We start from the raw sequence: 27,908 nt of genomic DNA on the forward strand, positions 1-27,908 counted from the left end.
CAAAAATACAGATCTTTGTTTTCATGGGAAACAAGGTCATTGAAGGAGCATCATGATTTCCTGAAGGCAACACAGCACTCCTGCCTCTTACTGTTCAGCCTCAGAGCCCCCTCGTGCATCTGCATTGTCTGTCCCAGATGGACACAGAGATGGACAGACAACAGAGTGTCACTCCACATCTGGGCCAGACCTACTTCTTTTCTTCCAAATTCCCTTAAGCTCTTACAGATTTCTTCCAGAAAGTTAGGCCGTGTCCACATCCAGAGAGAGAACTATGGAGCCCCAGTGCAGACGGAAGCAGACCATCTGCTCCCCTTCTCCTTGGTTGGTTTGTTTTATTGCTTCATTCTTGTGGGTCCTATCGGTTCTAATTGTTCTTTACATCGTGACTGATGGGAAATGTGCTTAACGCATATGTATATGTAGAGCCTATATGGGACTACACGCCATCTGTGTGTGGGGGAGAAAATTTAAAACTCAGAATCTTATGGAAGTGAATGCTGAAAACTCAAAATCAATAAACTTAAGAGTTATGCCATCTTCTGGGTTTGGCTGAATCATCATGCTGTTATCTACAGACTGGAGCCCCACAAGGATCTCACCATGATGAAAGGGAATCCCTCTTTAACTTGAATTCTGCACCCATCTCCTCCATGGTGGCAAACACCTTGGGCAAGCCTAGCTCTCTGCTCCATGCCTCTTCTAATGTTTACCACTGAAGGGCCGCAGAGGAGGAGCCTTTCTGTTTTTCTGTCTCCCAAGGAATCTTGAATGATCTTCGAGTATGGATGGGAGACGCTTTTTTGTAAAACAACTACAAAAACAAGCCGGTAAGGCAGCATTTGTTTCACAGAATCATTTTTTTGGTAGTCAGCAATCACAATGGGCTCTTATGTTAATAATATATTTCAGTTCATTATGAAATGGCAAAGATGTGGTCCATTGTTGAATATGACTGGTGAATGACTGCATGTTCCCACACAGTACACAAGTCATGCATGCCTTAAATTCATGCACGGATGATTCTTACCAACATTTCAAACTTCCTTTAAGATGGTTTTATGTTCTACTGATTCTCTCTGTTCCTTTTTTAAAATAACCTTGTGAATAATCATTCATCACCCTCTGTATAGCAGCAAAAGCTCTCTAAATGGATGAGTTGTATGGTACCACTATCATGCCAGTAAAGAAATAAAAGCAAAGACCAATACTCATAACAACTTACATATTCAAGTGAGATTTATTGAAGAATTTAGTGCAGGCTGCTGGGCCCCAAAATGATGATGATTGCTGAACTGCATCTCCTTCCAACAATCCCCTAGAGTTAATGATAGATTCTAGCTTTGTCTTTCCTATCTTTCAACAGTGAGCTTTGGCAACAATGCCTCTTCAGCAGTGATAGAGGAGCCTGATTTACTCTTTCTTATGGAGAAAGGCAAGTTTTCACCTTTTAGTTTGGCCTCGAAGACTTGGAGACCACCCATTGATGGATACGTGATGGATACTGAGCCTATGGCCAGTCTTTTCTGAAATGACTGATTTTTAAGGCAACTCTACGTGTCCAGCAGTCTCAGACACATACAGCTGTTATCTGGATGGAAGGTGTGTCCTGGGCAACTTTTCATAACTCCCTTAAAGATGAGACACACCTTGAGACGTAGTTGTTATCTCAGGCTCGGAAGCATGTCCTCAGAGCACAGATGTTAATAATTATCCTGAGACTGAATATAGAAAAAACTACTGTCATTTTTATGTGTGTATGGAAGAAGGGGGAGAGAGAAATAAAGCTACTGTCATTTTTACGTGTGCAGGTGAGAAGTAGGGAAGTGGGAAGGGGAACAGCTCAGAGCCAAGAAGGCCTCTAGCAAGTTACAAGAGAAGAAAAATACCTATTGAATTAATAATAGGCCGGCTGAGAGGTTACAAGTGGTTAGGAACTTCTTCAAAGAAAACTCTTAACATGCAAATGTTTATATTTTTATTTATTTTTTATTTCTATTTAGTTCATTACACTAATACAAGTGTTTTTTTCCTATTTAACAAGTGAATCTCTCAAAATGAGGCACTGCCTGAGTCAGTTCCAGGATACACTCATAAACGTATCCATTCCTATAAAGAGGCCCTGCCCATCACTTGGACTTACTTCCACAGGCAGAAATTCAGATGTCAGTGTCACAAGAAATGGTGAGGTGGGCTATAGTAGTCCCCCAAGGAACTGGTCAAGAAAAAGTAGTTTAAAACCATACTTTAATTTTTTTAATTAGTATTCTCTAGCTTTAGGTAATTTTTTTTTTGATGTCTTCTTGTTATGTGCAATTTTTTTTTAGCCTTAACCTGTGATTTCGTCACTGTATAGAACTCCCTCCAAAGATACAGATCAGTAAACAAAAACTTTAGTGATACAGTTGCCTGAGACACTCAGAGAATCAACAATTCTGGAGAAATTCTCCAAATGTTGTTACCTATTCCTTGGTGTCTTTTTGGATATCTTTGAGATTCCTGCATTAATTTCCGTCCTTACTAACTCTTTCAATTTTTAAAAAATTGCTCTTCTAAAACCATTTCAGAAGTCCTTTCCCTTGTTCTCATATTTTGAGGGACTTTGTAGTAGTTGCTATACTCCTTTTCTCCTCCTTTACAATCTTCAAATTATTTTATTTTACGGCACAGTAGTTACTCCCTGTGCTGTGATCTCTTTGGGATTATTGAATCATTTTTATTATTGTCCTTCTACTATTTACGCTAATGATTTCCCCCTACATAGTGTTATATCTGGTTGTTCTTTAGTTCTGCCATATGGTGGAGGAGAGCTGAGCTTAGACAATATTACATTCAGGTATTTGCTCAAAGTTTTAAAATTAGACTTTTGAGAGAGCTAATTTTGTAAAGTGGTTGGGATAGAAGCTCAATTGCAAGGTGTTCAGATGTTGGCTGTGAAGATATGAAAAAAGTAGACAAGAATTTTCAATGTTTTTTTTTTTTCAGTTAAAGGGAGAAGGGACAGTACTGGATGGAAGGTCAGGAGTGATCTTTTTCCTCTTAATATTGGGGGGACCTGAGTATGTATATAGGTAAGAGCCAATGGGAGGGATAGGTGAGGGCTGCATGAGAAAGGGTTACTGGAATAAGGTTCTAGAATATGCAGATGGGGATAAGATCAAGGGAGCAAGAAAAATAATTTGCCTTAGCAAGGAGCAGATATCTTTTCTTCTGTGAATGGAAGGAAGGAGTAAAAAATGGTTAATGAATCTGAAAACCTGTGAGATAGGGCCCTGTTAGAGACCCTTAATTTAAAAATCAGCAGCTACAAATATGTGAAATAAGAGTGGGAGATGGCTAGGAATTTGAGGATAGAGGATGGTAATAAGTTAGGGGTTTCCTTCGAATGTAGGGTTTCCTACTGGTTTGCATTCACTGTCAAAGTGATAGGGATTAGGGAGAAATGTAATGAGCTCTGCCTTGGGCATGTTGATTTTTAAGTTGTCTACTGGACATCCAGTTCAAGATGTTTGAAAGGCAGTTGGAGATGGCAGACTGGAGATTAGCGGAGAGTTTCAGGCAGGACAGGTAGAGTCATCAGTATACAGCTGGTAATTAAATCCATGGAGGTTATGAGATCACCAAGTGAAGTAGGTTGAGAAAAGAAGAGAGACTAGGACAGAAACCTGTGGGACACCTATAGTGACCTGCAAGAGTACCCAGCAAAGGGGACTGAGAAGCAATCAGGGAGGTAGAAGAACCAGGAGAAGAGAATATCCAGGAGAGAGTGATTAACATTGTCAAAGGCTGCAGAGTGTCAAGGAGAATGAAGATAGATAAAAGGCTACTGGATTTGGCAACCAAGAGATGACTGATAGATTTGCAGAGTAATTCCAATGGAATGATGAGGTGGGAAGATGGATTGTAAAGGGTTAAAAAGAGAATAAGAGAGAAAGTAGAGGCACCACTTTTATTGTAGACAGAGGAATTCTGCCACAAAGGGCAGAGAAGATAGGGGAAGATGGTTAGTGATACTTAAAAGGGATGGAAGGATCAACTGAGGGCTTTTTGAACATGGGGGAGACATGGACATGTCTAAACACAGTAGGGAAGGAGACAACCCTAAGATGGTCATTTCCTAAAGAAAATCCCCTATCTCTTGGTGGGCCTCCCCATGCCTTTCTTTTCCTTCTCCACACCCACAGCCCACTGGGTGTTCCCAGCTCCTCCCTGGGTCCATCACTAGGGCTTGAACCTATGCTAATGGAAGAGGGACTGGGGAAAGCCTTGAGTGAATCTCACTGAAGGTGCTAGGAACGAAGCAAGGCAATGAGTCATCCCCTCACCCAGGGACCAGGCAACCCCCATAGCACACACACAGAGCATTCCCTGTAGCCTCACAGTCCATGTCAACACGAATTGGGCTAAGTCTTGCAGATAGAAGGCACTTCATAATATTCATTAAATGGAATTGATATCAAAAGGGGAGCCTGCCAGCAGCACTGTGAAGACAATCTGGGGTCCTTTCCTCAGCACTTTTAACCTTATCCTGAAAACCTGGTTTTATACTGACTATTCAAATGAAACATTGCATTTTCAATGGAAAACAATGTTTATTCTATCCTGTATCAACAAAGCGCTCAATATAAGAATGACTGTTCACACGTGAAACTTAGTTTATTTTTTAAACGTCTTGATGTTGACCACAGAGAACCACGAATGTTCTTTGTTTCTGCATATTTGCCTGGGTGGTATTGCTATTATTTACATAGTTGTTGGCTGTGTGTGCATTGCTATTCAGATTCTGTTTCCTTTTCACTAACTTCCCTTTATGAAAGGCTTCCCACACAATTCCGTGTTCTTCATAGCACCACTGTCACATAACATGTACAATTTGCCCAGTCGATTCCCTAATCTTTGGACACAAGGGTTGTTTCCAGGTTTTTATTCTTGTGAATTGTGTTTCAAAGAATAATTTTATAGCAGCAAGTATCCTCCTGCCTCACCACCCCCCATCACAAATATCCTCAAGGTTGATGGTCTTCATAGACAAGTCACTGGCCAAAGATGTATGGGTGGTTCATAGCTCATGCCAAAGAGCTTCCCAGGCAATGGAACTGTGAGCTTATTACTCTGGCTATGCCATTACTGGAATTTATCATTTGAAATGACGACCTTGTTAGTTTGGTGGACGATAGGTGGCATTTTATATCCATAACTGTTTTAATCTGAGGATCTGATTGAGATTGAGCCATTTTTCATGTGGTCATTTATAATGATAGGTGGTCTTTTCTTTCAAGAGACATTTGTTCACCAAGCCCCTAGCATCTCCCTCACAGGGTTGTTGTGAAGATCAAATCAGATAATATTTGTAAAATGCTTAGGACAGTGCCTGGCACATAGTAGGCACTATATAAATACTATCTATTATTATCATACCCTACAGGAGGAATCCAACCTTTGTCAGAAACCTCTAGAGAGGGGCATAGCTTTGTGTAATCATAGATTTTCAGAACTGGAAGGAACCTCAGAGATATCTGTCCAACCCATACCCCAAAATAATCCCTTTCATCATGGACTTGAAAGGTGGTCATCCAGTCTCTGCTTGGAGACTTTCAATGAAGGGGAGGTCACTAATTCCCAAAGCAATCCATTCTACCTATGGATTACTCTAATTGTAAGTTCTTCCTTATATCTACCCTACATCTGACTCTTTACATCTTCATTCCAACCTCTGGAACCAAAATAAACTGAATGCCTCTTCCACATAACAGCCTTTCAAATGCTTGAGGACAGTTATCATATCCTTCTTAATCTTCTTCAAATTAAACACCCTCAGTTCCTTCAACTAGTTCTCATAAGACATAAGACTCAAAGTCATTCAACTAGTTCTCATAAGACATAGACTCAAAGTCATTCATCATCTTGGTTCCTTTTTTCTGCACACTCCATTTATCAATGTCCTTCCTAAACTGTGGTGCCCGAAATTAAACACAAAACTCCAGATGTGGATGGACCATGGCAGAGGACAGAGGGACTGAATTTCTGAATCTTTTGCCTCTCTTAATACAGCCTGAGGTTACATTATCCCCTGACTTGGAGTCAGGACACTCACAGGCTGTTTGATCATGGGGAAATGGCTTAATTCCTCAGGGCAACAGTTTCCCCAGCTGTAGGATAGGAGCAATAATACTTGCATTACCGACTTGTAGGATGAGTGTGTGGCAAACTTAAAAGCACAATTTAGATGTATTATTATTACCACTGACCAAGAGAATGATTTCACAAAGAAAATGATGCAGGAAGTATATAGAAGGAAAGGACAGATAACTATGCCCAGTAGTCCACAGAGGTCAAAGAGGATTTGGATTAAACAAAAAGGCCGCTGTATTTACTCATCAAATCATCAGTGACTTGTCAAAGCTGTTTCAGTAAAGGGGTTGGGCCTGAGACTGGATTCCATGGCGTTGAGATAGCGAGTGATGAAGAATTGGAAGCAGAAGAGCTGTGTGCCAATGGGTAATTCACTGAGCCTCTCAGAGCCTCCGTGGCCTCATCTGTAAAGTACAGATGACAGCAACGCACTGATTTCACAATGTGGATGTGCGAATTGCTGTGCAACACATCAAACACCCTGCAATCCTTAAAGCACTGCAAATGTCAGTCATTATCGAGTGTTGATGACTTTAAATGAGTCTGGCAACGAAAGGGAGAAAACAGGCGAGACAGTAGCATGACTGGGGACACAACGAATTGGGAATGCCTGACTGTGTTTTGTAGTCAGCCAGGAACGAGCCAGTGTACAGGTTTGAGAGCCATGTCAGAGAACAGCAGGCTGCTGGAAGACAGCCCTGGAGTAAGCCGGAGGCGATGCGTCAAAGGCACAGGCAAAGGAGCGGCTTCAGTAAAGAGTAGGGAGATCTCTTCTGTGACACTAACAAGGAAAAAAGAATAGTTGGCAAGCCTAAGAGCTATTGGGAAATGGAATTAAAGAAGCAAATTCCAATAAGACTGCCACAATATTCTCAGTAAACTAGGAGCATAAGTTATCTGTTATAAGTATGGGGAGTTGGAAGAGGGAGGGAGCTGGAGCCTGAGAGGGGAAGGACAGGATGCAGCCACTGGGGGAAATTAAACAAGGATTTAGTCAATCGATAAGATTTACCTGTACTTCAAATTATCCAATTTTCCATAAAGTGTGCAATTTAACCGAAATCCTTCATACTTTGTTCCATTCCTAAAGCTTTGCCTTCATAAGGCTTCTCTTCAGTGTGAATCCTGTAATGCTGAGTAAGGTGCTTGCTTAGGCTAAAGGCCTTCCCACATTCATCACATGCATATGGTTTTTCTCCACTATGTATTCTCTGATGTTCAGCCAGTCCTGTGCTCAATCGGAAGGTCTTTCCACAGTCATTACATTGATAAGGTTTCTCTCCAGTATGAATCCTCAGATGTTCAGAAAGTCCAGTGCTTCTGCTAAAGGCCTTTCCACATTCATTACATTCATAAGGTTTCTCCCCAGTATGAACCGTCTGATGTTGAGTAAGGTGAGCTCTCTGTCGAAAGGGTTTCCCACATTCATTACATTCATAAGGTTTCTCTCCAGTGTGAATTCGCTGGTGTCGATTAAGTTGTGTGCTCAGGGTGAAGGACTTCCCACATTCACTGCACTCATATGGTTTCTCTCCAGTGTGATTTCTCTGATGTTCAGTCAGTCCTATGCTCAGGCGGAAGGCTTTCCCACATTCATTACATTCATACGGTTTCTCTCCAGTATGAATTCTCTGATGTTCAGTCAGTCCTGTGCTACGGCGGAATGCCTTCCCACATTCACTACATTCATAAGGCTTCTCTCCAGTATGAATCGTCTGGTGTCGAGTAAGTTCTGTGCTCCGTCGAAAGGCTTTCCCACATTCACTACATTCATAAGGCTTTTCTCCTGTGTGTATTATTTGATGCCGAGTAAGTTGTGAGCTTTGACGGAAGGTCTTCCCACATTCATGACATTCATAAGGTTTCTCTCCAGTATGAATTATTTGATGTTGAGTAAGCTGTGAGCTTTGGCGGAAGGCCTTCCCACACTCATTACATTCATAAGGTTTCTCTCCAGTATGGATTACCTGATGTCGAGTAAGCTGTGAGTTCTGTCGGAAGGATTTCCCACACTCATTACACTCATAAGCTCTCTCGCCAGTATGAATTGTCTGATGCTGAGTAAGTCCTGCACACTGGCGAAAGGTTTTCCCACATTCATTACATTTATATGGTTTCTCACCAGTATGAATTCTCTGATGTACTGTAAGTCGTGTGCTCAGGCTAAAGGTTTTCCCACATTCATTGCATTCATAAGGTTTCTCTCCAGTATGAATTGTCTGATGTTGAGTAAGCCCTGCACTCTGATGGAAGGCCTTGCCACACTCATTACATACATAAGGTTTCTCTCCAGTATGGATTGTCTGATGTCGGTTCAACTGTGAACTCTGGCGGAATGCCTTCCCACATTCATTACATTCGTAAGGTTTCTCACCAGTGTGAATTCTCTGATGTTCCGTGAGCTGTGAGCTTCGCCGGAAGGCCTTCTCACATCCATTACATTGATAAGGTTTCTCTCCAGTGTGAATTCTCTTATGTACAGTAAGTTGTGTGCTCCAGTGGAAGGCCTTTCCACATTCATGACATTCATAAGCTTTCTCTCCAGTGTGAATTCTCTGGTGCTGAGTAAGTACTGTGTTTTGGTGGAAGGCCTTTCCACATTCATTGCATTTATAAGGTTTCTCTCCAGTGTGAATTCTCTGATGTTGAATAAGCTGTGAGTTCCAGTGGAAGGCTTTCCCACAATCATTACATTCATAAGGTTTCTCTCCAGTATGAATTGTCTGATGCTGAATGAGCTGTGAGCTCTGGCTGAAAGCCTTCCTGCATTCATCACGTTCATAAGGCTTCTCCCCAGTATGAACTCTCTGATGAATTCTAAGTTGCGTGCTCTGGCAAAAGGCCTTCCCACATTCATTACATTCATAAGGTTTCTCTGCAGCATGGATTCTTTGATATTCAGCCAAGTCTGAATTATAACTGGAAGGTTTCTCACATTCATTATTCTTAGAAAAAATCCTCTTTGAATAAGGTCTACTACATTTTCTTAAGTCTGAATACATCCTAAAGCTCTTTCTGTATATATCATGTTTACAGAGACTCTTTCCTATGGATAGTCTCTGTTGTGGAAAAAGGATTGAATCCAAACTGAAGCGTCTTCCATATTTATTATATTCTTGGCCTTTCACTTTACTGAGAATTTTCCTTTGGGTAATTTTTAATCGTCCAGAATATTTCTCCTCATTGTCCTGCTGTCCTTCTAACATGACATCACACTTCCAAGTTTCTCTCAACTGGGAGACATAGGAAATGTCATTTTTGAGTCTTTCTTGGGATGACTCTTCAATAGAGAGGCCTTGTTTTGTAGTTATCTCCTGGGTTCCATTACTTGTCTTCTGATCTGAAAGGAATTAAAAACATAAATTCCCATGCTCCCAAAGTTGTACATGTAGTTTTCTCCTTCACCAAGAAAAATTGAGGTAGCTAGACAGTTCAGTGGATAGAGTTCTGGACCTGTAGTTAGGAAGACCTGAGTTCAAATCCAGTCTCAGCCACTTACTAGCTGTGTGACTCTAAGTCACTTAGCCTCTGTATGCCTCAGTTTTCTCATCTGTAAAATGGTAATAATGACAGCACCTACCTCCCAGGGTTGTTGTGAGGATAAAATGAGATATCTGCAAGGGACTTTATGAACCTTAAGGTGCTATATAAACAGTAGCAATCATCCAATCATCATTATAAAACTGTCAAACTTTAAAGTGTAGAACAAATAATAATTCAACCTGATATTTGTAATATTGTCGTGGAGAAAGCAATTCCCAAGCCTTTAAGATTTACACATGTGAATTAGTACAGTCATGTGGTTTTGTAACTATGTACTTCTCCGGGTGTTCTTCCTGCTCATGGCAGCTTTTCACATGAAAGCTCACCGTAGCCTTGTGAGGTAGCTGGGTGCTCTTTCTCTTACCCCATGGTAGTTCTCTACCAAGTGAATATACTTGTTTGGAATAGTTCTAAATGGCCAGACCAGAGGAAACAGAAGGAAACTCCAAAGAGGGCCAGTATCAGTTCAACATAATAATAATATAACATGAAGCATAATAACATAAAGAATGAATTCTTTTTCGGTTTGGTTCCTATGAAAAGTAGCTAAGGAACTCTCTTCCAAGAATTACAGAAACTTAGGAAAAGGTTGCAGTGACTTGCATTGAATGTGTGGCTTTTGCTTTTCTGAAATGGCCAAGTGATAATTATCTAGGTATGTTTAGATAGAGAATGACAGGAAAGACAGAATTTGGGGAGAGCATATTTCAAGGGTTCAGACAGAAGATAAGTCAGATCCCAGTGGGGAATCGAGCCCAAAATGCTCAAGAATGAAATTCTTAGAAAACAAAGAAACACTTCTGATACAAAGGTGGTGAAGTGGTGAGAGCACTTCAGATCCTAAGGGTGACTCAGGAAAGTCACTTCACCTCTATGTGCCTCCATTTCCTTCTCTGTAGAATAAGGGGATGTTTTCAAATACAAGACTTGAGTGGAACATGAAGAGGTAAACAGGAAAGAGAAAATCATAAGAGACTTATTAAGGTTGAACTGTTTACATTCCTGCATGGAAAGATGATATTTGTAACTCATGAGACCTTTGTCAGTATTAGGGTAGTTGGAAGGGAAAAAATTATATGTACATATATATAGATATAGATAGATAGAAAAAAAAATTAGAATAGAGCAATTGGAAGCTAGTGACTTTATGAGAAATCAAGACACTGTAAAATAAATCCAAAAGAATGAAAAATTAGAAAACAATGTGAAATATCTCATTGGAAAAACAACTGACCTGTAAAATAGATCCAGGAGAGAGAATTTAAAAATTATTGGACTATCTGAAAGCCATGATCAAAAAAAGAGCCTAGACATCATGTTTCAAGAAATCACACAGGAAAACTGCCCTGATATTTTAGAACCAGAGGGCAAAATAGAAATTGAAAGAGTCCACCGATCTCCTCCTGAAAGAGATCCCCAAAGGAAAACTCCTAGGAATATTGTAGCCAAATTCCAGAGTTCCCAGGTCAAGAAGAAAATATTACAAGCAGCCAGAAAGAAACAATTCAAGTATTGTGGAAACACAATCAGGATAACACAAGATTTAGCTGCTTCTACATTAAGGGACCGCAGGGCATGGAATATAATATTCTGGAGGGCAAAGGAGATAGGATTACAACCAAGAATCACCTACCCAGCAAAACTGAGTATAATTCTTCAGGGGAAAAAATGGTAATTCAGTGAAATAGAGAACTTTCAAGCATTCTTGATGAAAAGACCAGAGCTGAATGAAAATTTGACTTTCCAATACAAGACTCAAGTGGAACATGAAGAGGTAAACAGGAAAGAGAAAATCATAAGACACTCATTAAGGTTGAACTGTTTACATTCCTGCATGGAAAGACAATATTTGTAACTCATGAGACCTTTGTCAGTATTAAGGTAGTTGGAGTTGGTTTTTCACAGCATGACTACTATGGAAGCGTTTTGCATAACTGCACATGTATAACCTGTATTGAGTTGCTTGCCTTTTCAATGAGGGTGAGTGGGGAGTGAGGAAGGGAGAAAATTTGGAACCCAAAGTTTTAAAAATGCATGTTTAAAAAAATGTTTTCACATGCAACTGGGAAATAAGAAATAGAGGAAATGGGGTATGGAAATCCATCCTGCCCTACAAGAAAATAGAAGGGGAAGGGGATCAGAGAAGGGGGAGAGAGACAGAAGGGAGGGCAGACGAGGGGAAGGGGATTCAGAATGCCCGCCATCTTGGGGTGGGGGGAGGGGCGAGATGGGGTGGAAGTCTGGAACTCAAAGTCTTGTGGAAGTGAATGTTGAAAACTAAAAAACAAATAAAAATTACCATAAAAAAATAGAACGAGGGGATGAAACTTGACAGCTCTGAGATCCCTTCCAGTTCTAAGCCTAGGATCTCATGAGAAAGGGACTTTGTCCAAACAGACCCACATGGACACACGGAGAACCCGGGGACCCTCTTGGAAGAGTAAGACACAGGTACAGAAGACAGATGCAAGGACCAGTAACATAAAAGGGAAGAGAACAGGAAGGGAATAAGCACTTACCTATCACCTGCCACGTGCCAGGCATCATGCTAAATGCTTTACAAACACGGTCTCGTTCGATCCTCTCAACAACCCCCAAGAGAGGTGCTGCTAGGATCCCTCTTTACAGTTGAGGAAACTGAGGCAGACAGCGGTTTAAATCACCGAACTCAGACTGGACGTGCTTTTGTTGTCCAAGTCATTTCAGTTGCACCCGACTCTTTACGACAGCGTTTAGTATTTTCCTGGCAAAGATACCACAGTCGTTTGCTATTTCCTTCTCCAGGTCATTTTTTACAGATGAGGCAAACAAGGTTAAGTGACTTACCCAGGGGCACACAGCTAGTAAGTGTCTCAGGCTGATTTGAGTCTTCCTGAATTGAGGCCCCGCACTCTATGCACTTTGGCTCCACCTGGCTGCCCAGGTGCAGATAAAATACAAAAACATCATAATGTCCTGAAAGAGTGATGTTAGGATTGCTAAAGTCTGGAATGAGCTGAGGCTGGTGAAGAAAGCTAAACTTACAGAAAGGAGAAGGTTTTTTGCTTCATGAGGTAAGAAAGGAGGCTCAAAGCATGAATTACAGACTTCTCAGAGATGGAAGGGATTCCACTCGCCATAGTGTCAACCCAAATCTGACAACAAATTCCCTCTTTAAGCAGCCCGGGCAATTGCTCACTCAGTTACTGCTCTACGACTTCCAATGAAGCGGAACTCATTGTGCCGCCTCCACAGGCAGCCAATTCCACTTTGGAACCTAACTGTAAGGGCTCTTCCCCTAAGATGGAGCCCCGGTGCCCTCCTAAGCCCCAGCGGCTCCCGCTTATGCCCGACTTCAAGCAGAACAAACTAACCTCTTCTCTACAAAGCAGCGTTTAGATTGTCGAAAGCAGTTCTTGTCTTTTTTTCTCTGGGCTAAGGCATCCCTAGCTCCTTCACTTGGTCTCCCCATCACATGGCCTTGCAGCCCTTCATCATACCATGGGTCCTCCACCGGTCAGTCTCCATTGCAACGAAACCCTCACTGACGCTTGTTGCCCAGAACGAAACATACTATTCCAGATGTGGCGTGGTCAAGGCTGACTGGAGTTGGACTATTACCTCTGCATCACCAGAAGCTGTGCCTCTTACAGGCCACATGAGATTTCTTGTCTGTCATACAAGTGTTCGTTCATATTGAGCATGCAGTTGACCAAAATCCACAGATCCTTCTCAGAGTACTGTCAATTCTCATCTCCTACAGCTTGTGCCTGTGAAGTTAAATTCTTGGCCCCAAGTATAAGACTTTAAGATTTATCCCTTTTAACTTTCATCTTATTAGATTCACCCAATGTCTGTCAGGACCTCTTCCTATCATTCAGTGTGTTAACTATCCTCCTTAGTTTTGGGTGATCTGCAAATTTGATAAACGAGCTATGTCTGCCTTTATCCAAGTCACTGACAATCACTGTCAAACAGCCAGGGCCCAGCACAGCTGCTGGGGCGCTGCACCAGAAGCTTTCCTCCAACCTGACCTTGAAGCTTCAGTGAGTGCTTTGAGTCCAGTCATTAAGCCAGTCCTGAATCTAAATGCGCCATCATCCGACCCTCCGTCTCCTCCCGCCCTGCATCCACTGTTTGGCTAAAATGTCAACGAACCAAACCTGCAGCATCCCCTCCACCTGTCAGGTCAGTAACCCTGTCAAAAAGGGAATGCGTGGAGAACGAGGGAGAGCGTGCCCTTCATCCAGCCAGGCTGGCTTCCTGTGGCCACTTCTTCCCTTTAAAAAAATTTATTTTGAATTTAAGTACAAAAAGATGAAAAGGAAACATTTCTATGTACACAGGCCAACACAAAACGAGGATTCAACATGAAACCATGAATTGCCATTTCCCACTGTATACTTAAGAAAAAAAAAACCTATGTAATAAATACCAAACACATTGTTTTCAAAGCTACCCTGCTTTTCTGCGCCTCCTTCTGAGTTTTCTTTTGTTCTCTGCTATGCACGTTTTATTTTTTCTCCCTCCCTCCCCATGCTAGAGAAGGTCACCATTAGACACAGATATGTATGTGACCATACTATATATACTGCTATTTATCAATACTATATATACTGCTATTTATAAAACCATACTATATATACTGCTATTTATCAATTCTTTCTCTGACAGTGGATAGCATTTCCCTTCACATTTCTTTTGTAGTTGATTTGAGTATTTATAATATTCAAAATAACATAAATAAGTTGTTCACAGTTGTTCTTTGAACAATATTGCTATTACTGTATACAACATTCCTGCTCATTGCACTCTTCATTACTTCATGTAAGTCTTTCCATGTCTTTCTAAAATCAACCAACACATCATTTTTTTACATTCATATTAAATCTATTTTCACATTAGTCACATTGTAAAGAAGAATTAGAACCAATGGGAGAAACCACGAGAAAGAAGAAACAAAGAGAGAAAGCAAATAATATGCTTCAATCAGACTTCAGACTCCATAGTTCTTTCTCTGGATGTGGATGGCATTTTCCATCATGAGTCTTTTGGAATTATCTTAGATCCCTGCACTGCTGAGAAGAACCCAGTCTATGAAAGTTAGTCATGCACATTGTGGCTGTTACTGTGTACAATATTCTCCTGGTTCTGCTCACTTCACTGAACATCAGATCAGACAAGTCTTTCCAGGTTTTTCTGAAGTCCAGCTGCTCATCATTTCTTATAGCACAGTAGTATTCCATTACATTCATATACCACAACTTGTTCAGCCATTCCCCAATTGATAGGCATCCCCTCAATTTCAATTCTTTGCCACCACAAAAAGAGCTGCTATAAATATTTTTGTATATGTGGGTCCTTTTCTCATATTTATGATCTCTTTGAGATACAGACCTAGAAGTGGTATCAGCATATCATTTCTTATAGCATAGTAGTATTCCATCACAATCATATATCACAACTGGTTTAGTCATTCCCCGTTGATGGGCATTCCCTCAATTTTCAGTTCTTTGCCAGCACAAAGAAAGGTGCTTTAAATATTTTAGAACATAATATTTTCTTTTTCCTTTTTCCCTGATCACCTTGTGAAACAGACCTACTAGTGGTATTTCTGGGTCAAAGGGTATACACAGCTTTATAACTCTTTGGGTATAATTCCAGGTTGCTCTCCAAAATGGTTGGGTCAGTTCATGGTTTCACCAACAGTGTATTAATGTCCCAATTTTTCTACATCCCCTAAAACATTTGTCATTTTCCACTTCTATCATTTTAGCCAATCTGATAGGTTTGAGATGATATATCAAAGTTGTTTTAATTTGCATTTCTCTAATCAATAATGATTTAGAGCATTTTTATATGACTATGTATAATTTTGATTTCTTCATCCAAAAACTGCCTGTTCATATCCTTTGACCATTTCTCAATTGGGGAAAGACTCATATTCTTATAAATTTGACAAAGTTCTCTATATAGTTGAGAAATGAGATCTTTATCTGGGAAACTGTAAAATGTCGTGCCCCCCCCCCCCCGTTTTCTGCTTTCTTTCTAATCTTGGCTACATTTATTTGTAAAAAAAACCTTTTTAATTTAATGTATTCAAAATTATCCACTTTACACCTCACAATCATCTCTATTGTATTTATTCATAAAGTCTTCTCTTATCCATAAGTCTGCTAGATAATATGTTCCATGTTCTTCTAATTTTCTGATGTTATTTCCCTTTATATCTAGGTTGACCATATCTTGGTAAATGGTGTAAGATATTGGTCAATGCCAGACCGCTTTCCAGTTTTCCCAGCAATTGTTCACCAAATAATAAATTCTCATCCCAAAAGCTTAAGTCTTTACAATTGTCAAACAAGGCTACTATAATTATTTAGTACTGTGTATTGTATATCTGCTCGATGCCACTGATCTGACTTTCCATTTCTTAGACAGTACCATGTAGCTTAGATAATTACTGCCTTATCATCTGGTTTAAGACCTGGTACTACCACATCTGCTCTCTCACTGCTCTGTCTGCTGCTCTCTGTCTTCCTCTGAAAAACAGCTCTGTTGAGTTATGTACATGGTAGGTGCCATACACACGTACAGGGAGAGTGATTGCCAGAGAAGGGAGTTCTGGTCTGGGAAATCACTATTAAGAACTAGAATTTACACAGTACTCTAACACTTGCATCGTACTTTACAAACATCACATTTGATCCTCACAATTTCTGGGAGAAAGGTGCTGTTATTTCCAAGGAAACCGAGGCAGAGAGAGGTTGTGACTTGCCCAGCGTCAAAGAGCCAGCACATGTCTGAGGCTGGATTTGAACTCAGGTCTTCCTGACTCCAGGTCCAGGGCTGTGACACCCAGCTTCCTCTAAAGATGGTGAGTGCAGCCACGGAGCAGTCCACTGACAGGCCCTTTCTAGCAGCAGTACTCATTTAGTCAGTCAAGAAGCATTCCCAATGGTAGCATTCGTTTTATTCCAGTCATCAAAGTCAAGAGGTGGGAGGAGCAAGGGAGAGATGTTCACAGCAGCAGGGCAGGAAGTGGCGCAGTCCTGAGGAGCGCTAGGTTTCTCCCAGGGCGGGGCTGGAGGGGGACGGGCGGAAAATGAGGGCAGCACCTGCTTAGCTTTTGCCTTGGTACTCTCAGTGCCTATTAAAGGACTCAGTGTGCATTAAGTAGGCACCAGATAGCTTTTGCTTTTACCTATTTTGTTCCTTTTGAATAAAGCTGTTCCCATTGGGGTATGGAAGCAGGTCAGTCAATGCCATCTCGGCAGTGGGAAGCAGGTGACTTGTTCATGTCCCAGACAGGGCCCTGTTCTAGCCATGGATTTCAACATTATCTACGGATGTCAAATTTGTCTCTTTGCATTAGGAACTCATCTGCTTTTGTCAAGAGACAGTGCTTTTTCGTCAATTGACCTCTGAGGGCACAGGCTTTGTCGCTGGGGGTGTCATGGGTTCCACAGGAAAGTCAGGAAGGGGTTGTCAGACTGGATGAGTCTGAGGCGGTAGGGCCTTCGTCCAGAACGGGTCCTGTTCATACGACTTGGAAAGACCAGAGGGCTCCTTGATGTCAGGTCAACAAAGGATGCTGCAGGGCCGCCCACCGCCGCCACTCTCCTCTTCTCCAACCATCCAGGGTGACCTCCCACTTGAGGCACCTGCATGGACACACCAGCAGGCCTCAGAGTACAAGGTGCTCATCTTCCCTGAGCCATCCAAGGCGTCACTTCAGGCACAGAGGTCTCAAGGCGATGGCTCAGACTCCCTTCCGCTCTCCTCCTCCACCGTCCTCACAGAAGTGAGCATGGCCTTCTCTGTCTTTTTCTTATTTCCTCCTTGGAGCACTTCTGTCATGATTTCCAGGCAAACTTTCTTCTCCTTAAGGCTATGGAGAGGCCCACCAGCTTTCGGTACACACAAACCTCCCACAATGGCCCGCAGTCCTGGGAGAAGTAAGAGTGCAAGTCCTATGGGGGTTCTCAGGAGATCTCTTGGCCAGCCCTCTGCCCGGCTCTACGACGGGATCAGGTCTTCCCAGAAGCAGTAAGAGGTGCTAGCAGAGCCCAGTTCCCCAACATCACCCTCAGAAAACCAGAGGACACTGTCTTCTGAGAGGCAGAAAGTCTGGGAACATTCAACAGAACATTGTTAAGGATCACTAAACAATGAGCTGACCGAAGACGAGCCAAGAAACAATGAAAAAGTTATTAATTAAAAGAAATAAAGGAAAAATGCCAGAAATGTACTAGAATAACACAGAGAAAGAACAAAAATTAATCTGGAATTTTCTCAAGTAAAATATAAATGGATAAAAATGGGCCAAAGGATTCAAAGAAAGGAAACAAACTACTCTCTCCCCCTCTTCGCGACCAGCACAACAAAGAAGCATGAGACAAAACCAGTCCATCGACAAGTATTCAGCACCTGCTATGTGCCAGGTCCTGTGCTACCAGCAGAAATGAAGCAGCGCATGCCCCCAAAGAGCGGACATTCTAACGAGGGAGACACATGGACAGAGGAAAAGGCAAAACCGAACCAAGGGAAATTCTGGCTGAGGGGCGGAGCCACAAAATTAGGTGGGTGGAGGAGCGAGATCAGAGAAGGCTTCCTGTAGGAGACGTCCCCTGGCCAGAGTTTTGAAGAAAACAAGAGATTCTAAGAGGCAGAGTGGAGGAGGAGGAACATTCTGGGAGCATAACGAGAGTCTAGACGTCACCTTTGAAGAAACTATCAAGGAAAACTGCCCTGATGCTCTAGGACCAGAGGCTAAAATGGCCATTGAAAGAATCCACTGATCACCTCCTGAAAGAGATACCAAAATGAAAACTCCCAGGAATATTCTAGCCAAATTCCAAATTATCAGGTCAAGGAGAAAATACTGCAAGTCCCCAGAAAGAAACAATTCATGTATTGCGGAAACACAGCAGGATAACACAAGCTTTAGCAGCTTCTACATTAAAGGATCAGGGGGCTTGGAATATGATATTCCAGATGGCAAAAGAGCTAGGATTACCAGCAAGAATCACCTACCAGCAAAACCAAGTACAGACTAATGTCAGCAGATTAGAGCTCTTCTCTGGGCAGGAACAGTTTGCTGCTAACTTGGAGGGAAAGCTGAGCCAAAAAACAGTTGAGCAGAAAAAGAGGGGGCAGTTTTCTGAGATCAGGAGTACAGCACTGCATTTGCTTTTCTGGCTCACAACACTTGCAAACATTAAGACTGGTTTAGCAAAAATGATGAGGAAACACAGAAGCTGCTAAATGAAAAATGAGAACTCCACAGGGTTTACTAGCAGGATAGTTCATCTGTCCCTATAGAAGTTTAACTCTATCAAAAGAATAAGGAAAGCTTAGAGACATGCAGGATTCTTGTCTCAGTAAGAAGGCAGATGGAATTCAGTGTTATGCTGATAGTAACAATCCAAAGTGCTTACATGATGCCCTGAAGGCTATTTACGGGCCAAAGACCTAAGGTGCATCTCAACTGCCCTGTGCTGATAGAGCCACATTGGTTAGCGATAAGGACACGATCCTGGAGAGATGGGCTGAACACTTCCATGGTGTTCTCAACAGACCATCATTATTCCATGCTGAAGCCACTGATTATATATCTTAGATCGAAGTCACTCCCTCCCTAGCTGAAGTTCCAACAGAAAAAGGGTTTGAATGCCATCAGGCTCCTTCTGTGGTAAAGTGTCTGGTGCTGATTCTATCCCAAGGCAGGGGTGCACTGTTCACACAAAACCTGCCTGAAATTTTCTGGGCTATATGGCAAGAGGGATTTATCCCCAGGAGTTCATGGGCATCTCCATTATCCGCCTCTATAAAGGAAAGGGAAATAGGCTGTCCTGTGACAATCTGGCATGATTCTTGCCAGGGTCCTCCTTAATAGGCTGATCCTTTGTCAGTGTGGCTTCAGAAAGGGCCAAAGAACAGCCAATATGGTGTTTGCCACCCAACAACTCCGGGAGAAATGCCAGAAGCAGTACAGAGTCTATATACAAAATCCATGGATCTGACTAAGACCTTTAGGTCTGTCAATCATGAGGGGCGGTGGAAGATCATGGCAAGACTGGGCTGCCTGGAGAAGTTAGTCAATATTGCAGGTCAGTGCCATGACGGCACGCTTGTACTGGTTCTCAATAATGGACGATGCTCTCATGTTTCCCAGTCACCAATGGAGTGAAGCAGGGCTGTGTGCGTGCTCCCATGGTTTTAGCACAATGTTGTCAGCAATGTCATTGAACACTTTCAACAAGGACAAAAATGGCATCATGGGCAGCTACTGCATGCTAGTAAGTTATTGAACTTGAAAAGGGCTACAAGCCAAGACTAAAGTGGAAGGAGAGTTGGTGCATGATTTTTTGTTTGCAGATGATTGTGCACTCAATGCAGCCTATGAAGCTGAGATGCAACAAAGTATGGATCGATTCCCTGCTGCCTGTGCTAATTTTGGCCTAAGAATCAACACCAAGAAAACACAGGGCTCCATCAGCCAGCACCACACCAGCCATATGTGGAATTCCTGGTTACAGCAAACGGAGATGTTTGGAATGCTGTGGGTTAAGTTCACTCACCTTGGCAGTGTACTTTCCAGAGATGTACACATAGATAATGAGGTTGATACATGCATTGCCAGAGCTAGCTCCACGTTTGGGAGGCTCCGAAGACAGGTGTGGGACAGGAGAGGTATTAGACTGACCACCAAACTGAAGGTCTACAGAGCCATTGTGCTGACCTCATTGCCGTATGCCTGTGAAACCCGGACAGTCTACAAGCGCCATGCCAGGAAATGGAATCACTTCCACTTGAATTGTCTTAGGAAGATTCCTGAAGATCATTTGGCAGGATGACATACCAGACACTGAGATTCTTTCTCGCACCAAACTACCAAGCATTCAAACTCTACTGCAGAGAGCGCGATTCCCGAAGGGCTGGCCATGTTGTTCAAATGCTAAATGAACATTTGCCTAAAAGTTTATTTTATGGAGAACTCACACATGGCAAGTCCCCACACAGAGGCTAGAAGAAGTGATACAAGGACACTCTCAAGTCTCTCTAAAGAACTTTGGAATCAGATGTGAGACGTGACAGACACCGGCGCAGGACTGCCCAGCTTGGCGTGCCCTCATCAGAGAAGGCGCTTTGCTCTGTGACCAAAGCAGAATTACAGAAGCTCAAAAGAAACGTGAGGTGCACACGTTTAGAGAATCCACTCGGAATTTTCATGTAGACTATTTGTGCTGTACCCGTGGTAGAGCCTTCCAAACTCGAACTGGTCTGATCAGCCACAGCTGGACGCACTGGACCTCGACCCCAACACAGAGATGTCGTTTTGGCCATCTTCGAGAACAAAGGACCAGCCCCATCCGAGTGGTTTTCCTAAGTGAAGGTCTGACCATGCTATCCCCACACAGCAAACTCTACGATCGAATGTAAAATTCTGTACTGGGCATTTAAAGCTCTTTGCAACCCGGCCATCCCTAGCTGCCTGGTCTTTCTACACGCTTCCGTCCATGTCGAGTCACACCGAACTATGTCTCGCTCCTCGCGCACATGCGCCATCTCCGTCTTCCCGACTTTGTGCTGGCTGCTGCCGTGCCTGGAGTGCTCTCCCTACGCCTCTGCCCCTTCCCTTCCCTCAAGACCCAGCTCACGAGCACTTTACCAGTGACGCTGCCCTAAAAGTGCCTCCTCCTCAGAGCGCAGTCCGTCTCCTCTCTACGCATCCTAAACACATGCGGTGACATGCCGTGGTCTCTCTCGTCGGACTGAGAGCGCCCTCAGAGCAGGGGCTGTGTCCACAGCCCTCAACACAGTGTTTGGCACAGCAGTTCTTGGTAGGTGCCTCTTGAAAGGGCTCTTTAAACCAAAAGAACGTCTAGGAGAACTGAGAAGCAGTTTGGCAGAAAACAGGTCTAAACCAGCTTGAGACGCTGTATAACCTACAGGCAGCTAGATGGGCCTAGAATCAGGAAGGCCTGGGTTCAGATCTGGCCTCAGATGCTTCCTAGCTGTGTGACGTGGGGCGAGTCACTTACCCACTATCTGTCTCAGTTTCCTCTTATGTAAAATAAAGACACTAACAGCACCTACCCAACAGGTTTGTTGTGAGGATCTCTGTAAAACACTGTGAAAACCTGTAAGTTCTATGTAAATGGGAGCTATCATTATTATTACAACATAGTAAGACACGATGAGACAGTCAATCTAAATTCAGAAAGTGACATCATAAAAATACTAAAGATGAACAAGAGGAAAGAGCTTTCACAACTACAGTTAGTTGTTACCAAGCAAGGGACAGACGAGGATCACAAAAGGCTTTTGGAAATGATGAATGCTGGAGAAGATATGGGAAACTGGAACACTGATGCATTGTTGGTGGAGTTGTGAACTGATCCAGCCATTCTGGAGAGCAACTTGGAACTGTGCCCACAGGGCTATGAAGATGTGCATGCCCTTTGACCCAGCAATAGCACTTCTAGGTCTGCATCCCAAAGGGGTCATACAAATGGGGAAAGGACCCACATGTACAAAAATATTTATGGCAGCTCTTTTTATGGTGGCCAAGTATTGGAAACAGAAAGGATGCCCATCAACTGGGGAATGGCTGAACAAGCTGTGCTACATGAATGTAATGGAATACAACTGTTCTGTAAACGATGAGCAGGATCCTCTTGGAAAAACCTGGGAAGGCTTGCGTGAACACAGAGTGAAGTGAGCAGAACATGGTACACAGTCAGAGCATCCCTACGAGATGACCAACTCTGACGGACCGGGCTGTTCTCAGCAATGCAAGGATCTGAGACAGCTCCAAAAGCCTCACGATGGAGATGCTATCCACTTCCAGAGAAGAACCACGGAGTCCGAACGCAGAGCAAAGCTTTCTATTTGCTCTTTTTTTGGTTTCTTCTTTCTCATGATTTTTCCCTTTTGTCCTGATTCTTCTTTCACAACATGACCAATGTGGAAATGTTTAACATGACTGTACATGTACAGTCTATATCAGATTGCACACCATCTTGGGGAGGGGGAGGGGAGGGAGGGAGAAAAAATTTGGATCTCAAAATCTTATAAAATTGAATGTTGAAAACTTTAAAAAAATTCTTTGACAGAAATTCTTCAAACAAATAAGTTTTGATTTTGACACCCAGGGCCTAAAATAAATAAAGCAAAGACTATAATTTAAAAAAAAAAAAAAGGCTTTTGTACTTAGTCGATGTTGCTAGAAATAAAGACAAATGAGAAAAATATTTCCTTCATGTATCTCTGATAAGCATCTGTTATTCAAGATATGTAAGTAAATGACAAAAATTTACAAGGCCACGATCCATTTGGCAAATAAGTGCTCAAAGGGCGTGAACAAACGTTTTTGAAAAGAATTGTCAGTCTTATGAAAGACTGTTCCACATCGCTATTAAGAACAGTGAAAACTCCAAGGTTCCACAACACAATCAAACATGGGATGGAAAGGACCAATGTTAAAGGGCCCTTGGGAAGACAGGCCCATACTGATGTTGGCGAAGTTGTGAAATGATTCAACAATTCTGAAAAATGCAGGGCAATTACATGAGAAAAGTTCCTCAACTGCCCCTATCGCTGACCCAGCAATCCCATTCCCCACTGGAGGCCCATATGGTCAAAGAAAAAGGTCCCATCTCTAAGAAAATATGCTCAACAGTATGAACTTAAAAACCCAGGCAGTGCCTAGCGATAGGAGCATCACCCTGGGCCACAATGGAAAAGGGGCCCCTGGTGACAGAGATGGCAGGCATCACCAAATGACAAAGTCGGATCTTCAAAGAGCTAGACAAAGCACACCGTCATCGAGAAAATGAAGAAGGCAAGACCAGCAGAAAAGAGGACAGGCACTGCCCGTGGACGCCCGTCTCATGTCAAGGGCTGACCAAGGTGGTCGTGGCTCCCACATGAGGGCTCATCCAGAGTGGGCAGGGATAGACTGTGATCACTAAATTAATGAGATCCCAGAACCCCTACGTAGAATGGGTGTGTGAAAGGGATGGATGCCTGCCTCCCCCCAGGAGCTGATGTATGGAGGCGCGGCGTGATCTGTGTGCTCTGGTGCAGAGCGCACAGAAGCTGACCACAGGAGGACAGTGATGTTGGCCCATCAGGACTGAGCAGTCTCCCCCCCCCCCCCCCCCCCCCCCAAAACGGGGGGATGAGAAGTACAGGAGAGACAAAGGAAGACAAGCCCTGCCCTAAATGTGTGCAGACAAGCTCTAGGCAGGCTAAATAGGAGAAGGCCTGGAATTAGGAGGGGCCAGGGAAGGCTTCCTAAAGGAGGTGGGATCTTAGGTGGGACTTAGAGGAAGCCTGGTGGAAGAGGGAGGGCGTTCTAGGCAGGGGACAGTCAGGGAGAATGCATGAGCCTAGAGATGGGAGGGGCTTGGGGTCACCAGATGGAAGGACAGGGCATGGGGGGACACCGGGAGGGGGCTGGGTCAGAAAGGGCTCAGGAGGCCAAACACAGCACTGGGTATTTGCTCCTCGAGGCCACCTGGAGTTTACGGAGGAGGGAAGTGACGTGATCAGACTTGTGCTTGAGGAAATCCCTTTGGAGGATGGACTGGAGGGGGAGAGACTGAGGCAGGCAGACCCCCCAGCAGCCTCTGCAGTAGTGCAGGCCTGAGGGATGAGGGTGGCAGCTCGGGAGGAGACGAGGGAGCGTATGGGAGAGTTTTAAAAGTCAACAGAAGCCAAAGAGCAAAAAAGCATGTAGAAGCATGAAAGAGGTTTTCTTAAAATTCCCGTATGTGTTCAACATGACAACAAAGGCAGTGAGCCAGGAAGGGGCTGGGCCCAGAGAAAGGGCCATCCCCCACTGGACCTGGATGGAGGGACGTGGAAACAGGGCTGATGGAAAGAGCAGGAGGCTGAGGAGGGGAGGAGGGAAGGAGGGAGGGGGGGAGAGAGGAAGGAGGGAGAGAGGGAGGAGGGAGGGAGAGAGGAAGGAGGGAGGGACAGAGCGGGGACAGAGGGAGGACAGAGGGAGGGTGAACGAGAGATAAGAGCAGGCACCTCCCAGGAGCCCACCAGGCCCTCCCCAGCCTGGGCTGCTCTGAGGAGAGCTCCCTGGCCCCACTGCCCACGTCTCCTCCTTGGCTTGGCCTCCACGGGCTGGCGCCTCTGCTGGTCTGACTCACCTGCACAAAGGCCTTTCTGGACTTTTCCTTCTAGCCTCCACGGTCCGTCCCCTCGCTCCAGCTGACCAATCACCTCTGGGCTGGACGCTGCCAGGCCTGCTCGGTGGAAATGGGCACGTGCTGGGGGCAGGGAGCGGTGCAGCAGACAGCCCAGCCCCCTCCTGAACGGCCCGGGGGCTCAGGGCTTGCGAAGGGCCCTCAGCATGTGCTCCAGGGCAGCTGGGGAGGAATGGGGAGGAAAAGCCGCTGGCGCTGGATCCGAGCTCCCTGCTAAAGGCTCGGCCCCCGTGAAGTCTTCAGCTTCTGCACTCGGACTTCTGGGGCAGCGAATGTGGGACAAAGGGCGGGGGTGGGGGCAAGCCCTGCAGGTGCCAGGCCCCTGGCCTCCTGGCCTGGCCTCTGCCGCCCCTCAGCCTCCCGGGGCAGCCTCCTCACCCAGGCACACCAGGTTGCGGTAGTTCTCCAGCATCACGCTCCGGTACAGCTCCTTCTGGGCAGGGGCCAGCCGTCCCCACTCCTCCGCCGTGAAGTCCACGGCCACGTCGCTGAACGTCACCGGCTCCTGAAAGACCACACCCCGGCGCTCTTAGGGGCCAGCTCTGATCCTCGGGGAGGCCAGAGCCGCCCTCTGTCCTGTCGGCGCGGGCACGGGCGCCCCTGCCCGGCCCCTCCGGCCGTTCTCCTCGTCTGCACAGCCGTCCCTGCCCCACGGTAACACAGACCGAGCCGGGCCCTGCACCAGGGGCCCGGGGGTCCGAGACGACACCCAGGAGGGACGACAGCGCATCCTCGAGGAGCCCCACTGTGCCCCGCGTATACACGAAGCACACGCAGAGCCAAGCATGGTCACTTCAGGAGAGGCAACACCAGGTGGGGCGGGCGTGCGTGTGCGTGTGTGCATGCATGTGTGTGTGCACGTTTGCATTCCTGTGTGTACAGGTAGAAACAGGGAGAGGCTCCTCTAGGGGTGTCTGAGCTGAGCCCTGAAGGAAACGGGAAGCCACGAGGCAGAGGTGAGGAAGGGGTGCACTCCGGGTATGGGGGGGCTGTGCCCACGGATCAGAGGGGCTGGGTGGGGCCACACGGGGCACTCGTGGGCCGCCAGCCTGGGCTTGGAGCCAAACGTGGGGAGGATTCCGAGCTCAGAGCGGGTGCGAGCTCTGCCCCGGGCGTCACAGAGGAGAGCAACAGGGGTCATCCAGTCCCACCAATGAGACCGGGCAGGGGTCTGGCCGGAGCGTCTGTCGGGGGTGGGGGGCAGGAGGGACCCGCCAGACACTTTCAGTGATGCCGGGAGCCCGGACGAGTCTGTGACACTCAGGTGTGATTCCTTAGACCCCCAGACGGCCCGTGTATCTGACACACAGCGAGGAGGGGGATCCCACCCCACCGCCCCTCACACCTGGTGTCCAACTGCAGCCGGGGCGGGTCCAGCTTCCATCTCGGCCCGAGGCCCAGCCTTTCGGGTTAAGTGGACCCTGCTGGAGCCTCCACTACAGCCTGGAGCCGAAGAGAGGGGGCCACTGGGAAGACTCGAAAGCCCCCCAGACGCCTGGAGACCGCCTCTTCTCAGAGCCCCCTGCCCAGAGCTGCAGCGTTCGAGGGCCCCCTTCGTCTAACACATGGGGAAACTGAGGCCCGGTGCGTCCAAAGCCACAGGGTGAATGGCCAAGCCAAGATCTGAACGTGGGTCCTGTGGCCTCTCACACTCACCTGGGAGCGGGAGGTCTGGAACCCGGGCAAGGAACCCCGCCCCTCAGCAGGTGCATAAGAAAGCTGGGTGAGACTGACTGACTTTGGCCTCATCTTCCTCGTTTGAAAAAGTGTGTGTGTGTGGGGGGGGAATGGGGAAATTGCAGGAGCTCTGAGCTCCCTCTCAGCTCTAGCAGCCACCCTCCTCTGAGCCTCAGTTTCCTCATCTGCAGAATGGGTGTGGGGACGGTGGCATGAGGACGGCAGGCCCCGAACCAGCTGCTCTGGCCTCGGGGGGCTTCTTGGCATACCTCCCTGTACAGTCAGCTCAGTACTAAACCTGGGCTGGAAAAGAGAGGGGGCATCCCCCTGGGGGACCTGGGTTCAAATGCTCCCAGCCTCCTCCGCTGAGGCCCTAGAGGGGGCTGCTCACCTGGGGGGGCCCGGGGGCCATTCCCTCCTCCTCCCCTTCCTCCAGGCTGCCAGGAGAGGGCCAAGGCGGGCAGCTTGGGCAGAGGCTGGACATTCATTCCTTCATTCATTCATTCCTTCATTCTGCAGCAGGCCTGGGAGACACAAAAGACCAGTCTACCCTCAATCAGTCAATCAACAAACGCGTTGGTAGTGCCTGCCAGCCCAGGCGGAGCGGGGACCTCCGCACACTGGGAGAAGCTTCCTAGTATTGGGGGGCCAGGAGCCCCCCAGCTCTGGGCACGTTCTGCACGGAGGGGGCAGCTCCCTGAGCCTCTCCTGCATCACCAGTGCTGGCACACAGTAGGCGATCAATCAGTGCTGACTGGCTGCTGGTCAGAAGCTGGCCCACAGAGGCTGCCCCAGCGCTGGTGGAGGGACTTTACCCACCAGGACTTCCCTGAGCTGAGCCCAGAAGGCTTTGGGATGGGGGGGCTGGGGAGGGGGGCTGCAGTAGCCCCGCCTTTGGGGGAGGGGGAAGATGTGGCGATCCGCCTGCGGGACCTTGAATGCCTAGCTAGGGGAGGTGGAGGCACTGGGGAGCCACAGGGAGCGCGTAAGCAGGGCAGTGACCACCTCCATGGGGCGGGGGGGGCGGGACAAACTGACCATCCCCCGGCAGGGGCGCCACTGATTGGCTATCAGGCCACGCCTCCGGGGACTGACCAATGGGCGCGCCCGCTGGCGGAGGGAGGGAGGGGTGGTCCCGGGCAGACCGCGCACGCGCGGTTCTACCTTCGGCTGTGCCTCCCTCCCTCCCCGGAGGCTGCTGAGCCAGGCCGGCCGCGGCCTGTCTTCCCCTCCGCCCGGCCCAGACCCCCGGCCCTGACCCCTCACTCACCCCGGCCCAGGACGCGGGACTCATCTGCGGCGACTGCAGCAGAACCCAGGAAGCCACAGTCACCAAACACTCGCCGC

General features: G+C 45.9%; 1 protein-coding gene across 2 annotated transcripts; it reads right to left on the minus strand.

The window, feature by feature from the left end:
• Nucleotides 1-1,243: 1,243 nt before the first annotated feature.
• On the minus strand, nt 1,244-27,908 carry LOC114030753 (zinc finger protein 420-like). Of its 2 annotated transcripts, XM_027845624.1 has the most exons (6): nt 27,832-27,908; nt 26,953-27,085; nt 25,263-25,389; nt 24,828-24,923; nt 7,145-9,472; nt 1,244-6,913 (listed from the first exon to the last, which is right to left on the minus strand). In XM_027845624.1, exons 2-5 carry the CDS (start codon nt 27,043-27,045, stop codon nt 7,185-7,187), a joined length of 2,604 nt encoding a protein of 867 aa, XP_027701425.1. In that variant the 5' UTR covers nt 27,046-27,085; nt 27,832-27,908; the 3' UTR covers nt 1,244-6,913; nt 7,145-7,184. The 2 variants fall into 2 exon arrangements, with proteins under 2 accessions (XP_027701425.1, XP_027701424.1); XM_027845623.1 differs by having other exon boundaries at nt 1,244-9,472.

Source organism: Vombatus ursinus, unplaced genomic scaffold, assembly GCF_900497805.2.
Source record: "Vombatus ursinus unplaced genomic scaffold, bare-nosed wombat genome assembly UNPS02015012.1, whole genome shotgun sequence".
Classification (NCBI taxonomy): domain Eukaryota; kingdom Metazoa; phylum Chordata; class Mammalia; order Diprotodontia; family Vombatidae; genus Vombatus; species Vombatus ursinus.